The sequence below is a fragment of the Schistocerca americana genome, chromosome 1 (assembly GCF_021461395.2).
Source record: "Schistocerca americana isolate TAMUIC-IGC-003095 chromosome 1, iqSchAmer2.1, whole genome shotgun sequence".
NCBI classification, from domain to species: domain Eukaryota; kingdom Metazoa; phylum Arthropoda; class Insecta; order Orthoptera; family Acrididae; genus Schistocerca; species Schistocerca americana.
In genome coordinates this window covers 683351240-683366402 of record NC_060119.1, presented here as the reverse complement: position 1 = coordinate 683366402, position 15163 = coordinate 683351240, and the positions used below count along the sequence as shown (strand labels likewise).

Here is a 15163-nt window from a genome sequence, read left to right as displayed (position 1 = left end):
TGTGTGAATGCATGCATATTATGAAACAGTTTTTGATTAAAGTACTTCTGTCCATATGGCTAAAACAACAGTATACAGTTTGCATATACCTTTCCGCAGCATGTATCTTCAACCTGAAACGTGTTCCTGTCTGATCGTAAGGCATGTGACACTCCTCTGCCTTCCCTTTGCTCACTTTGTTCTGCACTGAGCCAGGGGTGCATTCTGGAGTATTATTTTTGAGACCACAAACATGACTGTAATGACCCACCAGACCAATTCTGCAACTTAGTAAATTTTAGCAGATTTGGAAAAAAAAAAGAACTGGAGTACCATTAGAGGCTATTCAGAATCAAAATAAAATAAAAATCTCATTGAAATATGATTTTTCATATGATCTTCAAAAGAATACCTCACTGAAAGTTTTTGAAGCTTTGAAATCTTATCGATATTACTGTATTTTCGAATTTGTGTGCCTGGCAAAAGGATTTACTCCTTTCCCATCACAAATATAGTTAAAATCAATTTATGACTTAGCTATATCTATCTGTAGGTCTACAAGCTGGCTTTACAGAAGTTGCTTTTGAAGGGAGAAAGTGAAAACAGGTCAGGAGTAATGTCAAGAGAACCAAAATGGATATCACTTAGGAGAAAATTTTCAGAGAAGGTTGAAGAGGTAATTTTTTTCAGTAGTCTCATTACTAGAGCTACTGATCTCATTCAGTTTCATATACAGCATTCTGCTTTCAGGTCTCTTGATGAATCTGAATTTCTTAATTTTTTTGGAGCAACTTAATTGATTTGTCGTAAATTCCATATAAACTTTCTTCAAATACTATCACTCACTGAACTGAAAGTGTCCTCTATACTTCAGTACACGTTAAGGACACAAAGAAACAACTTTCCACTTTTTCAGTTGGCAACAGTATGGTGTATGTTTCATCCCTCCCATACTTGAATGTCAACAGTGGGGCATCTGTTCTGTAGGGAACTCTCTTAGCAAATATACCAGAAATATAGTGAGTTAATGAGTCCTTTTATGCCCCAAAGATTTCCACATGAGCTTGTGCTCAGCAATTTCCTTGGACCATTGTGATACATACGATAAAAGGAAGTTTTCTGTTCTGCCAGTACCACACTATCACTTTAATTTACATCCAGTAGAACTCATTTGGAACCCGCACAAAAAGTTGTAGAAACGAATAACATTTATTGAATTTGTAAAGAAACTGTCACAGAACTGCATAAAATAAATTACTATAAAAGACTAGGTAAAAGCATATTCACTCAGTAAAAATTTTGGTAAGGAATGGTGACACTCTGCATTCGTGAAGCACGAACTTGAAGATACATTGGTCTTGAATGTATTTTTGGGTGACTTGAAGACGCAATGCATGAGTGAAAAGCAAATTCTGCAGTTACAGCATGGATTCTATTGATATATCTAAATGAATTCACAATTTAAAGAATTAAAATCTAATACAGAATTCACAACTATTTTTGTTGCTTTGTAAGGAAAGTCATTGGAAGAAAGGGAGGTTATGGTTTAATGCTGCTTTGATAATGAGGTCATTAGAGAAAGAACACAAGCTCTGATAGTTTTGTATTCTTTTTAAAAGTGGCATTTTCATTTATTTGTCAGTCACTCTCAAGTTGACAGTTGGGAAGATGAGAATTTTTGTATTGATAAAAATGCTGTGACTGATTTTTGTCTGTTTCCAGGTTACTGCCAGCTTCAGCTAACAGGAAACTCTGCATTCAGTCTGTCCAACTCATCAATAAATATGATTTCGTCCTGAGTTGCATGTAGCATCACAGGGATCGATAGCTGTGTGTGCCACTTTTTTTCTTCGTAGACATAGAGACTTTCTGTTTTTTATAAGAATTGTTTGCTTATGAAGCAGTGCTGGCAACTGATCAGAGCTTTTCTTTCTTTTTCTTTTAGAATAGGATGATGTTTGCTTGCAAAGTCCTATATGAATGTGAAGTAATCTTGTTTGGATGTCTTGTAAGATCATAATGTTGTGTAATGTTATTCATGTAATTGTTTTGTTTTGATAACATGTTCCTACATCAGATTCATTTCTTTCATTTTACAGTGCAGAACAAAAAAAGGAAACGAGAGTATGAATATGAGAGTGGTAGTGAAAGTGGGGATGAACCTCCACCACCAGGTGAAAGCAATGGTAATGATAATTTGCTTTTAAGCTTGCTCTTATTTACGTGAAATATAGTAGTGATCATAATTTTTATGTCAGTGTGATGTACACGTTGTACCATGTGGACTTGGTAGGGGTAGGGGGGGTGGGTGGGTTGATGCCCCTATCCTGCTAATGGCATGACCTAAGCATGTTTGACACTGTTGCAGGGAAAGTGCACTAATATTAGCATTAACATATGAAAATGAATACCCTTTACCCACTGAGGAGGTGGAGCAGTGGTTAGCACACTGGACTCGAATTTGGGGATACGACTGTTCAATCCCGCATCCGGCCATCCTGATTTAGGTTTTCTGTGATTTCCCTGAATCGCTCCAGGCAAATGCCGGGATGGATCCTTTGAAAGGGCACTGACAACATCCTTTCCCGTCCTTCCCTAATCCGATGAGACTGATGACCTTGCAGTTTGGTCTCTTCCCCAAACAACCCAACCCCAACCCTTTACCCAAATAGATGTAAGTACTTCAATATAGAGGTGGGCATTGAATTTCATGACTATTGTCTGTCAAAAGCACCCGCACTGTGGAACACGTGATAGCTCAACAAGTAAGTGTCCAACCCTCAAATGTATTCCAGATAAGTATGCACCACACATTTGTGTTTAGGTGCTCATATAAGCAATCAAAGCCTCACTCAGCTTCATTCACAATAACAACTCATCTCAAAGAACACACACATCAGTAGATGGTTGATCATTTGAATAGTCTTAATTTTATCAAAGAAAAATTTGATCAAGAAAACTAATGCAGTATGAGAAAGAATAGCTGGTCATTAATCGCCTTCAGGAGACAAAATGTGTAGTAGTCCTTTCCAGAACCATGGCTCACCAGATGCATTAAAAGGGAAGATGATTATGTGGAAAAACAGTCAACAAGTGTATCAACAATGTCCAGCAATTTTGTTCAAATACACTTACTTTAAAAAAAAAAAAAAAAAATAGTACACTTACTTTCTGCACGTGCCTCATGGTGTGTAACCTCAATCATGATTGAAATATATTGGATCTAAAGGCAACAGACAGACATGATCTCTTGGAGGAAAGGGATATGTTGCTTGTGTGCCTAGCTGTAGTTCAATTGTTAAATGCAGAGTTTGTGTGGGGACTTCTCACGGTATCCTCTTTCAGTCGTAACTCCTAGCCTGCCTTTCTAATATTAGCTTGTAACGTGCCTTAAATTATTGTACCTGACCAATTGTAAGATGAGCTATTGTATTTGCTGGCGTATTGGGTGTTCTGGCATAAATGGCCCACCCCACTTTTAAAAGTTTTTTAGGGAAAAAATGCTCACTTTATACTTCTAAAAAAACAGTGTGTACATACATCAGCGATCCAGGTTGAATAACTGCTCACCTTTTAATTCTCATCCGCAAATATGCAAAATTCATTCTCAGAACTGAAAGAAATGGATGAAGCTGCCGTATTAGAATCTGAATCCTCTTACAATAAATTATCCTCTGTACTATCCAGTGCATTACTGATTCCACACTTCTTGAATGATTCAATCACTGTTTCAGTTTTCATAGAGACCCATGAAGCATTAGCACCTCACAAACTAGAGAAATGCTAAGTATCTTCCTTCTTTCTGATTGCATAGTTTCAAAATCTGTAGATTGCATCCATTTGTTCCAGTCCTCCTTCATAAGTCTCATAAATGAGCAGTTGATACGTGCATCTAATGGTTGAAGAAAATTAGTTGACCCTCCTATAATTACAGCTGAGTCTCCAATCCATCCATTGTATTTTTAACATCATCTGTTCTCTGAGAATCAAACTGATCCTTTAATAATAGGTAAGGCTTCTTCAACCAGTAGGCCTCCATGTCACCTAGACCAAATTTTATCTGCCCACAATCTCATTTCTCTTCCATCCAGCCAGCTTTTATTATGTGTATGGACAAGTACTCCTTTAAACAATTGTTCCTTAGGAAATATCTTCCTTTTTAAAATAAAATGTGATGGCAATATTATTCCATTAGTTCAGCAGGATAAAATTACTATGTAATGAATCTTCCTGTGTTCTGAAGTTTTGACAATAATGCTCTTTGTACCCTTGAAATCCGCAGTTACGTTAGAAGGCACATCAAAGATTAGCAGAGTCTCGTCCCTGTTTCCAGTTTGTTAAAGTTCAAACTTTTCTCTTTTCCTTGCATTAATGACAAATTGATGAATTTCAACAATTTGTTCTTCATTCTCGGCTGGTATCTTCTGTGATATTTTTGTCTTGCTGTTTGTACCAAGCCGATATCTCTTCATAAGTCTTGAGCACCATGATGTAGATCCGATACAGTAAAGTCAGCTATCCCTTTGTTACAGCAGAGAGCAGCTACGAAGGCGGGTGAGTGTCGGATGCGCAAAAGCATGCGGAAGTGTACCACATGACTCACAGCCATTCGTGTGCCAGTGACATTCCTGTCTTCATTCTGTGCAGGTCGTGCTGTGTTTGGAAGTTCTGTTTATTTCAGTCATAGCGTTCTGTGCTGAGTGCTGACTGCCTTCATAGTGTTCATTATGAGTGATGGCAAGCAATCATGCCAAGTGCTACACAAACAGGCAAGAGGAATAGTCCAGAATGAGATTTTCACTCTGTATTTTTGTCTTGCTCTTTGTACCAAGCCGATATCTCTTCATAAGTCTTGAGCACCATGATGTAGATCCGATACAGTAAAGTCAGCTATCCCTTTGTTACAGCAGAGAGCAGCTACGAAGGCGGGCGAGTGTCGGATGCGCAAAAGCATGCGGAAGTGTACCACATGACTCACAGCCATTCGTGTGCCAGTGACATTCCTGTCTTCATTCTGTGCAGGTCGTGCTGTGTTTGGAAGTTCTGTTTATTTCAGTCATAGCGCTCTGTGCTGAGTGCTGACTGCCTTCATAGTGTTCATTATGAGTGATGGCTAGCAATCATGCCAAGTGCTACACAAACAGGCAAGAGGAATAGTCCAGAATGAGATTTTCACTCTGTAGCGGAGTGTGCGCTGGCAGATTAAAACTGTGTGCCCGACCGAGACTCGAACTCGGGACCTTTTCCTTTCACAGGCAAGTGCTCTACCATCTGAGCTACCGAAGCACGACTCATGCCCGGTACTCACAGCTTTACTTCTGCCAGTATCTAGTCTCCTATCTTCCAAACTTTACAGAAGCTCTCCTGCGTGTGTTCCCTGTGTACCAATACTTTGAGACAATTGTCTGCTGAATCCACGCCAGCACAAGGTGCGGGTCGTGCCGTTGCCAAATGCCAAGAGCAGACAGCTGAAGCCTGTGGTGTTGGTGTGAAGACCTTTCAGAGAATACACAGTGAAGCTAAGGTGTCTGTGCATGCCTGCGGCTCAGATGTTTTCCCTGTTGTCAACAGCAGTAACTTTTCATTTCATTTTTACCTCTGTCATATATTCCATCAGTCAAAGTGTGTTCCTGATGGAAATAAGTTGTAAAGTATCCCAAATCAACCCAGACAGGTCACATATGTGACGGGAACCTAAGAACAGCTGTCTGTGTCAACACAGATACAAATATGAATTTGCTGACGCATTCTGGTGCTATATTTTGTATTTTCTTCGTAGTGATGTCGTAGTGATGTACTGCTTTGTTTGTCCGCATTGAGGCTAGTGCGGATTATCACTGTCTTTGTCAGTGAAGGTGATGATTGCCATCCATGCTAAAAACCCCTCTACACTTGCATGAGCCCATAATCCAGGTGGTAACGGAAAGAACATAACATAAAGAATAACTCACTGAAATCACACATCATATAACTTTAAATCATTTAGTACAACTGAATGCCACATATATAAGATAGTGCGTGTGACTTACCATTTTTACCTTACCTTAGCGGACCGTGAATATAAGACAACCTCCTCTTTTAAAAAGGTTTCTTGCAAAATTTTGGACTTGACATGAGCTAACTAATCAAAATTACAAACTGATCTACTCATATAAAATATCTGCCTAAAAAGTTAAAATTATACTTATTTTAAACTTCTGCCATTTATTGTCTACATTTTTATAAAACAAGGAGAAATAAAATAAATAAAAAGAAATGGTTTACATTAATTTTTATCTTCACTTCTGTGTTTTGCTTGCTATCTAAGCCATTCATTTGTGGTATTACTAAATCTCCAGCACCTTCACTCCGATAATTTTCTCTTGCACAGTCTGGACAAACTGCTGCTCCAACTCATGAAACCTTCTCTGCTTTTGTCTTCTGAAAATCTGGCATGTAGGATTCGTTTCTTCAATTTATTCTTTACCTGACTCTACCTACGAACATTTACTTCTGTGACACCAAATGTTCTTCCTGCTGTATGTTTGTTTGTAGCCCCTGCTTCATGAATAATAATTAATTTAAAATTAATGCTGTACTGTTTGTGTGAGCCAACTGTGAACAGTAAACTCTTAGATCCATGTTTCTCAACATAGTCATGGTTGTAATTGCTATATTTACAGTTCTTACAGCACTGACAACGTTAGCAAAGCAAATGATGACAATATGTTGTCCTCATGGCCCCCTAGAGTGGAATGGGCAGGAATTGAACCACTTCAGATTAACACCATAGCCAACTTGGAAAATCAACTGTGCTGTAGAGGAGTAGCAGCTATTGCACCACTGCTGGAGATTATGGTTCATTTGTTGTGCCATGTTTCGTGTGCTCTGTACCAACATTGCTCAGTTTTTGTCCAATTTTAAAGTCCACTCAATTGCAACTAATTACACGTTTCAGGCAAACTATACTTTAAATGTGATAGATGTTCATAAAAAGCCAAGGTACGCAGTATACATTCCCATTGTTGGCATCACAGGTGTTCAGGACTGGAATTAAACAGTAGGAAAAGGAAGAGAAGGAAAAACTGCAGGTGAATATGAACTGGGGGGAAAGGAATGAAAGATGAAGCTGCCAGGTTGAATTTAGCACAAAGCATAATTTAATCATAACTAACACTTAGTTTAAGACTCATGAAAGAAGGTTGTATATGTGGAAGAGTCCTGAAGACATTGGAAGGTTTCAGGAATGGTAAGACAGAGTTTTTGGAACCCTATTTTAAACTGCAAGACATTTCCAGAAGAAGATGTGGCCTCTGACCAAAACTACAACAGTTTTGAATTGTATGTTAAAACTAAGGAAATTGCAAAAAGGCAGGAATTTAAGGAGACAGGGCCTGGATAGGAATAGAAACAGAAGTTATTGAGAGTTTCAGAGGAAGCATTAGGCAAGAACTGACAGAACAGGGGAAAGAAATACAGTAGAATATGAATGGCTAGCTTTGAGAGATGAAACACAGTTAGTAAAAAGACAAGGCACAGTAGAAATCCTTGGGTGACGTAGGAGATATTGAATTTCATTAATGACAGCAGAAAATATAAAAATGCAGCAAATGAAGGGAAAGGGAATACAAACATCTACAAAATGAGACTGACAGGAAGTGCAAAATGGCTAAGCAGGAGTGGCTAGACAACAAGGGTAAGGATTTAGAAGCATATTCGATTGTGGGAAACATTGATACCACCAACAGGAAGATTAAAGAGGCCTTTGGAGAAAAGAGAAGCACTTGTTTGAATATCAAGAGCTCAGATGAAAAACTAGTCCTAAATGAAGAAGAGAAACCTGAAAGGCGGAAAGAGTATATATTGAACTTCTCAAGGTAGCAGAGCTAAAATACAGAGAGCAAAAAGCTATTTATGACTTGTACAGTAACCAGTGGCAGTTATAAGCATCAAGGGACATGAAAGGGAAGCAGTGGTTTGAAGGGAGTAAGACAGGGTCTGTCACCAACGTTATTGAATCTATCCATTGAGTAAGCAGTAAAAGAAACAAAACAGACATTTGGAATAGGAATTAAAGTCCAGGAAGAAGAAATAAAAACTTTTGTGATTTGCTTATTAAATCGTAATTCTATCAGAGACAACAAAGAACTTGGAAGAGCAGTTGAACAGAATGGACAGTGCCTTGAAAGGAAGATGTAATGCGAACATTAACAAAGCAAAACGTGGCTATTGGAATGTAGTTGAATTAAATCAAGTGATGCTGAGGGCATTAGATTAGGATAAGAGACACTTGAGGTAGTAAACGAGTTTTGCTTTTTGGGCAGCAAAATAACTGATAACAGCCATAGCAGAGAGCCTTTCTGAAGAAAAGAAATTTGTTATTATCAAATATAAATTTGTGTGTAGCCAGTCTTTCCTGAAAGTATTTGTTTGGAGTGTCACCTTGTATGGTAGTGAAACATGGACATTTAACAGTTTAGACAAGAAGAGAATAGAAGCTTTGAAAATATGGTTTTTCAGAAGACTGCTCAAGATTATGTGGGTATATTACATAACTAATGAGAAGGTACTGGGTAAAATTGGGGAGGAAAGAAATTTCAGCACAATCTGACTAGAAGAAGGGATCAGTTGGTAGAACACATTCTCAGACACCAAGAGATCACCAATTTAGCATTGGGTGGGTGGTGGGAGGGGCAAGGCAGAGGGCAGAAGGCAGAGACAGATGGGGATACAGTAAGCAGATTCAGAAGGATGTAAGTGGCAGTAGTTATTCAGAGATGAAGAAGCTTGCACAGGTTAGAGTAGCATGGAGAGCTGAATCAAACCAGTCTTCGGGCTGAAGACCAGAACAAAAATTACCATTCATAAAGCAAAAGCAATAGCCACTAGAATGGAGAGCAGCTACGAAGGCGGGTGCATCACGCGTTCTGCGCAGAGAGAGAAGGAATATATGCTGTGACACTGCCAATTTCCTTCCGTCAGTTCATGCACTCAGACAGCTGATGGCACGCTAGCGTAAACATCATTCCGCAGTGAACTTTAAGAACTGCACGCTTAGTAATGAAAATCCTTACGCACTTGTGCACACACAACATTCCACTTAGAATTAATTAAGGTTGAATTCAGTGACAACATTCCCAATCATTTAAAATATCGAGATAAATAATTTCTTCACAGTTGCTCTCCATTTGCTTCCATTAAAATTTTCAGCTTCTTTCGTATGCTAAACTAGTTTCTCTGCTGTTGGATACTTGCCTTCGGCATACATGCTGAACACTATGCGCCGAAAAACGTTTGTTGCCAGCTCACCCACTCCTTTTTTGTGGTTGTGTTGCTTCCCTGGTGATTTGAAAACATCTGAGCCGCAGGCATGCACAGACATCTTAGCTTCACTGTATATTCTCTGAAAGGTCCTCAAACCAACACCACAGGCTTCAGCTGTCTGCTCCTGGCATTTGGCAACGGCACGACCCGCACCTTGTGCTGGCGTGGATTCAGCGGACAATTGTCTCAAAGTATTGGTACACAGGGAACACTATTCCTCTTGCCTGTTTGTGTAGCACTTGGCGTGATTGCTTACCATCACTCATAATGAACACTATGAAGGCAGTCAGCACTCAGCACAAAACACTATGACTGAAATAAACCGAACTTCCAAACGCAGCACGACCTGCACAGAACGAAGACAGGAATGTCACTGGCGCACGAATGCTGTGAGTCATGTGGTACACTTCCGCATGCTTTTGCGAATCCGACCCTCACCCGCCTTCGTAGCTGCTCTCTGCTGTAACAAAGGGATAGCTGACTTTACTGTATCGGATCTACATCATGGTGCTCAAGACTTATGAAGAGATATTGGCTTGGTACAAAGAGCAAGACAAAAATATCACAGAAGATACCAACCGAGAATGAAGAACAAATTGTTGAAATTCATCAATTTGTCATTAATGCAAGGAAAAGAGAAAAGTTTGAACTTTAACAAACTGGAAACAGGGACGAGACTCTGCTAATCTTTGATGTGCCTTCTAACGTAACTGTGGATTTCAAGGGTACAAAAAGCATTATTGTCAAAACTTCAGAGCACAAAAAGATTCATTACATAGTAATTTTATCCTGCTGAACTGATGGAATAATATTGCCATCACATTTTATTTTCAAAAGGAAGATCCTTCCTAAGGAACAATTGTTTAAAGGAGTACTTGTCCATACACATAATAAAAGCTGGCTGGATGGAAGAGAAATGAGATTGTGGGCAGATAAAATTTGGTCTAGGTGACATGGAGGCCTACTGGTTGAAGAAGCCTTACCTATTATTAAAGGATCAGTTTGATTCTCAGAGAACAGATGATGTTAAAAATACAATGGATGGATTGGAGACTCAGCTGTAATTATAGGAGGGTCAACTAATTTTCTTCAACCATTAGATGCACGTATCAACTGCTCATTTATGAGACTTATGAAGGAGGACTGGAACAAATGGATGCAATCTACAGATTTTGAAACTATGCAATCAGAAAGAAGGAAGATACTTACAAGGGGACCTCCCCATCGCACCCCCCTCAGATTTAGTTATAAGTTGGCACAGGGATAGGCCTTGAAAAACTGGACACAGATCAATCGAGAAAACAGGAAGAAGTTGTGTGAAACTATGAAAAAAATAAGCAAAATATACAAACTGAGTAGTCCATGCGCAAGGTAGGCAACGTCAAGGAGAGTGTCAGCTTGCGAGCGCTGTGGTCCCGTGGTTAGCGTGAGCAGCTGCGGATCGAGAGGTCCTTGGTTCAAATCTTCTCTTGAGTGAAAAGTTTAATTTTTTATTTTCAGACCATTATCAAAGTTCAGGCACTCACACATAATCAATTTCGCTCTCCAAAATTCCAGGACATGTTCAGATTTGCTTGGACATATGCAGGACTTGGCGGCCTACACACGGAAACATTTCAAAACGTAAAAAACATATGTTATGACAGAGCACAGGGAAAACTGTGCGACTGTGAAACTGTTGCATTCATTTGTTGCAGTTTATGTGACAAACTCTTATGTTTTCATCACTTTTTTGGGAGTGATTGTCACATCCACAAGAAAATCTAAATCGAGCAAGGTAGAAGAATCTTTTTACCCATTCGCCAAGTGTGCAAGTTGGGTGGCTCGACAACATATTCCTGTCATGTGACGCACATGCCGTCACCAGTGTTGTATAGAATATATCAGACGTGTTTTCCTGTGGAGGAATCGGTTGACCTATGAACTTGCGATCAAATGTTTTCGGTTCCTATTGGAGAGGCACGTCCTTTCATCTACTAATCTCACAGTTTTGCGGTTCGGTCGCAAAACACAGACACTAAATTTATTACAGTGAACAGAGACATCAATGAATGAACGGTCAGATCGTAACTTTGCGAAAATAAAGAAAGTAAAATTTTCACTCGATGGAGGACTCGAACCAAGGACCTCTCGTTCCGCAGTTACTCACTGTAACCACGGGACCATGGCGCTCCTCAGCTTACAATCTCCTTGATGTTGCCTATCTGACACATGGACTACTCAGTTTGTATATTTTGCTTATTTTTTCATAGCTCCACACAACTTCTTCCTGTTTTCTCGATTGATCTGTGTTCAGTTTTTCAAGGCCTGTCCACTGTGTCAATTTATAATTAAATCTGAGGGGGGCGCGATGGGGAGGTTCCCTTGTTAGAATTTCTCTAGTTTGTGAGGTGCTAATGCTTCATGGGTCTCTATGAAAACTGAAACAGTGATTGAATCATTCAAGCAGTGTGGAATCAGTAATGCGCTAGATAGTACAGAGGATAATTTATTGTAAGAGGATTCAGATTCTAATACGGCAGCTTCATCCATTTCTTTCAGTTCTGAGAATGAATTTTGCATATTTGCGGATGAGAATTAAAAGGTGAGCAGTTATTCAACCTGGATCGCTGATGTATGTACACACTGTTTTTTTAGAAGTATAAAGTGAGCATTTTTTCCCTAAAAAACTTTTGAAAGTGGGGTGGGCCATTTATGCCAGAACACCCAATATGACAGCAAATACAATAGCTCATCTTACAATTGGTCAGGTACACTAATTTAAGGCACGTTACAACCTAATATTAGAAAGGCAGGCTAGGAGTTACGACTGAAAGAGGATACCGTGAGAAGTCCCCATACAAACTCTGCATTTAACAATTGAACTACAGCTAGGCACACTTGCAACATATCCCTTTCCTCAAAGAGATCATGTCTGTCTGTTGCCTTTAGATCCACTATATTTCCATCATGATTGAGGTTACACACCATGAGGCATGTCCAGAAAGTAAGTGTAATCTGGTTATCTAAGAGCATAACGTGAGGCAAAATTGCTTGTATGAACTTACGAGATTAAATATTTAGTACTACTGAAGGGCATGCATAAAAGTGTATGACCTTTATCTCAGGTTTCAGATCTATTAGTTCCATTGTTGGTGAAGAGAATGTGTTAGGTCGGGGAAGGTTAAACCCACAACAGAAGGGTCTCCCCCATCCTGGGGTCTGAGTGACCTGCCCTCCTCCTCTCCCACATTATCCCTTTCTTCATCCTGTGGATCGAACTGGCTGGTAGTACCTGCATTGTTGATCACCTTGAAGGCAATCACTGACCAGAAATTCTGTCTCATAATTTTATAGTTTTCATGAATAAATTTTCCTTTTGCTATAATTATGTACAGAAAACTTTATTTTACCAGGCAGCAAATGAGTGAGGACCTGCAGAAGCTACAGTCCACCTTAAGAAGTGATATGTTGGAAATTTGTTGAACATGTTGCAAGACTTGTAATTATGTTGTTTTTCCTTGTTAATTTTAGTGTAAAGTGAAGGAAGAAGCACATAACAGTTCTTGAGATACAATGAAAATTCTGCATAGCATTCAGGATGGAATAGTGATTCTTGTGCTATGAAAGAAGTGAAAGAGGAAGATGATGATGATGATGATGATGATGATGATGATGATGATGGTACATGTGAATTAAATGATGTGTAGCTTATAAAGTTCTTGTGAATGTAACAACGAAAACAATCAGTTTTTAACAAAATAGTGTGATTGGATAGGCAAAAAAAAATCTACTTACCATGTAGCAGCAGAACACACACATGTAAAAGAAGGCTGTAACTAGGCAATCTCTGTCTTACGTATTACCCCGTCATCCACCTTTAAGCTATCACTTTTCCAAATTTCGTCCAGTGCAGTCCCCAACAGTCTACATTCTTTTTCTTCCCATCTGGTAAGTCTCCCATGACCATTGGTTCTGGGCAACTTTCCAAAAATTTACCCCTTTTCCTAGACCTCTCCAGTCCTTTTTCTTTACCCTTCTTCCTTCCTCTTCAACCTTTCTGCCTGAAGGAGCAGCCTAGTTATAAAGTTATAACCTTCATTTATGTGTGTGTTCTGTTGTTGGTTGGTGAGTAGATGTTCTATCTATCCAAAGTTCTAGACGAGTATTTTATACAATATAAGAAACATATAAAGAAGATTGAAGTTGGTATTAGTGTCAAAGAAAATATTTTGATAACGTAGTAAGAGGTATGATAGATACGGTACAGCGTACAATGGACAATGTATTCTTTTATTAAATACTTAGGGGCTATGGTTCCCCACAGAAGCAAAATTTCTAATATTCTAGAATAAACTTTTCTGTATCTGGGTTATGGTTGTTTTCTCCCAGTGATACCAAGTAGTGTAAAGAAACTGGTTTACAGATTATTATTATTATTGTTATTTGTAGATGGCCGTAACTCTGGTAACAACTATGGTAGTTGTTTTAGTTGTTAACATGGAGTTGTGGAATCTGTTGTATTTTGGCTGTAGATTGATGTTCATTTTTATTTTGCAGATATAGAAGAGGAAGAACCACCTCCACCTGGATTGGAAGAATCGAAAGATGACGAAAGTGAACTAGAAGATGATGAAAAATCCAAAGAAGTCAGTTCACCAGAAAAAGCTGAGAAAAATAAATCTGAAGATGAAGCAGATGAAAATGTAAGAATTAAGAATGGTTGTTAAATGAAATTATTCAGTCAAAATGAAAAGTTTTCAAAGAAAAATAAGAAGAAATTTACTAACGCCCCCCCCCCCCCCCCCACACACACACACACTCTATAGTGATGACGTGTAACAAACATTCTGCTTTCCTGTTACTCACTCAGACTCCAAAGGGAGTTAAACTGTTTATGTATGGAAGGAAATGTCCTGAATAATTTTGTTACCAAATACTTGGAGATTATACTTGAGAAAAAAATAATTTTTGGAGTCCTGTAAGGAACGATGTAGCAAGACATTGAATTATTGTAACTTTTGTTACTTGACCATGGCTACCTCTGGCTTGCTTGACAACCTTAGGAATCTTAGATATTGTTTGTCGGTTCTTTGGTGCCAGGTCCATTTCCCATCACGTTTTTCAGTCTGATGGAGGATAACATGATTAATAATTCTTCACGTTTTGTCGAATTTGTTATTCACACAAAAGTAATTATGGATGTTTTAATTTTATAAAAGATTATTAATATAGATTCATATTGGAAAAAGCATGTTTTCATGACAAGCATTGAATATTCAGGCTTCAGCTCATTTTTACTACTTTAAATGCAAAACAGTACTTTGCCAACTTTATTGTAGTTACATGCTTCAAATGAGTGACCATAGTGTGAAGATGTGTCTGGTGTGGTAGATGCTGCGTCGTTGCTTAACAAAATCTATTGATATTTCTTTAGGACAGCACAATGGTGACTCAAAACTTGTCATCCTCAGCTATATGGCGTCATTCGGATATAGTATGGACAGGCCTGCACACTGCTGTCCTGGCCATTATCTGCATTTGAGACCTTGGAGGCACTGCTTCTCATTCAAGTAGCAACTCAGTTGTGTCAGTATGGCAACAACAAGCTGAGTGGACCCTATTGAAGCCAGGTCCTCTACATGGCAGTGAGACTTGGTGACCTCTTGGCTACAGAGGTGGATAAGCTTATAACAACATACAGAATTGTTAGTAAAAACCCCAGCTGAACTTGGAATAATCACAAATATATGGCATAGCAACTCAAAAAATTCTTTCACAACCATGACAATCCTTAAATTTCTTTTATGGTCATGAAAATTAGTTAATTTCTTCTCCCTGGAGGGGGGGGGGATTTTAAGACAGTGGTATGGAAAGGGAAGAGAGAATGAACGAACATGAG

At 38.8% G+C, this 15163-nt stretch overlaps 1 protein-coding gene across 9 annotated transcripts in view; it reads left to right on the top strand.

Moving 5' to 3' along the window:
- LOC124609023 (serrate RNA effector molecule homolog) overlaps nt 1–15163 on the top strand; it is a 199970-nt gene that overhangs the window by 115238 nt on the left and 69569 nt on the right. For all 9 annotated transcript variants that reach the window (XM_047140040.1, XM_047140038.1, XM_047140042.1 and 6 more), the window contains 2 exons: nt 2079–2165; nt 13822–13967. In XM_047140040.1, the coding sequence (XP_046995996.1) occupies nt 2079–2165; nt 13822–13967 (233 nt within the window). The remainder of the gene's footprint in view (nt 1–2078; nt 2166–13821; nt 13968–15163) is intronic.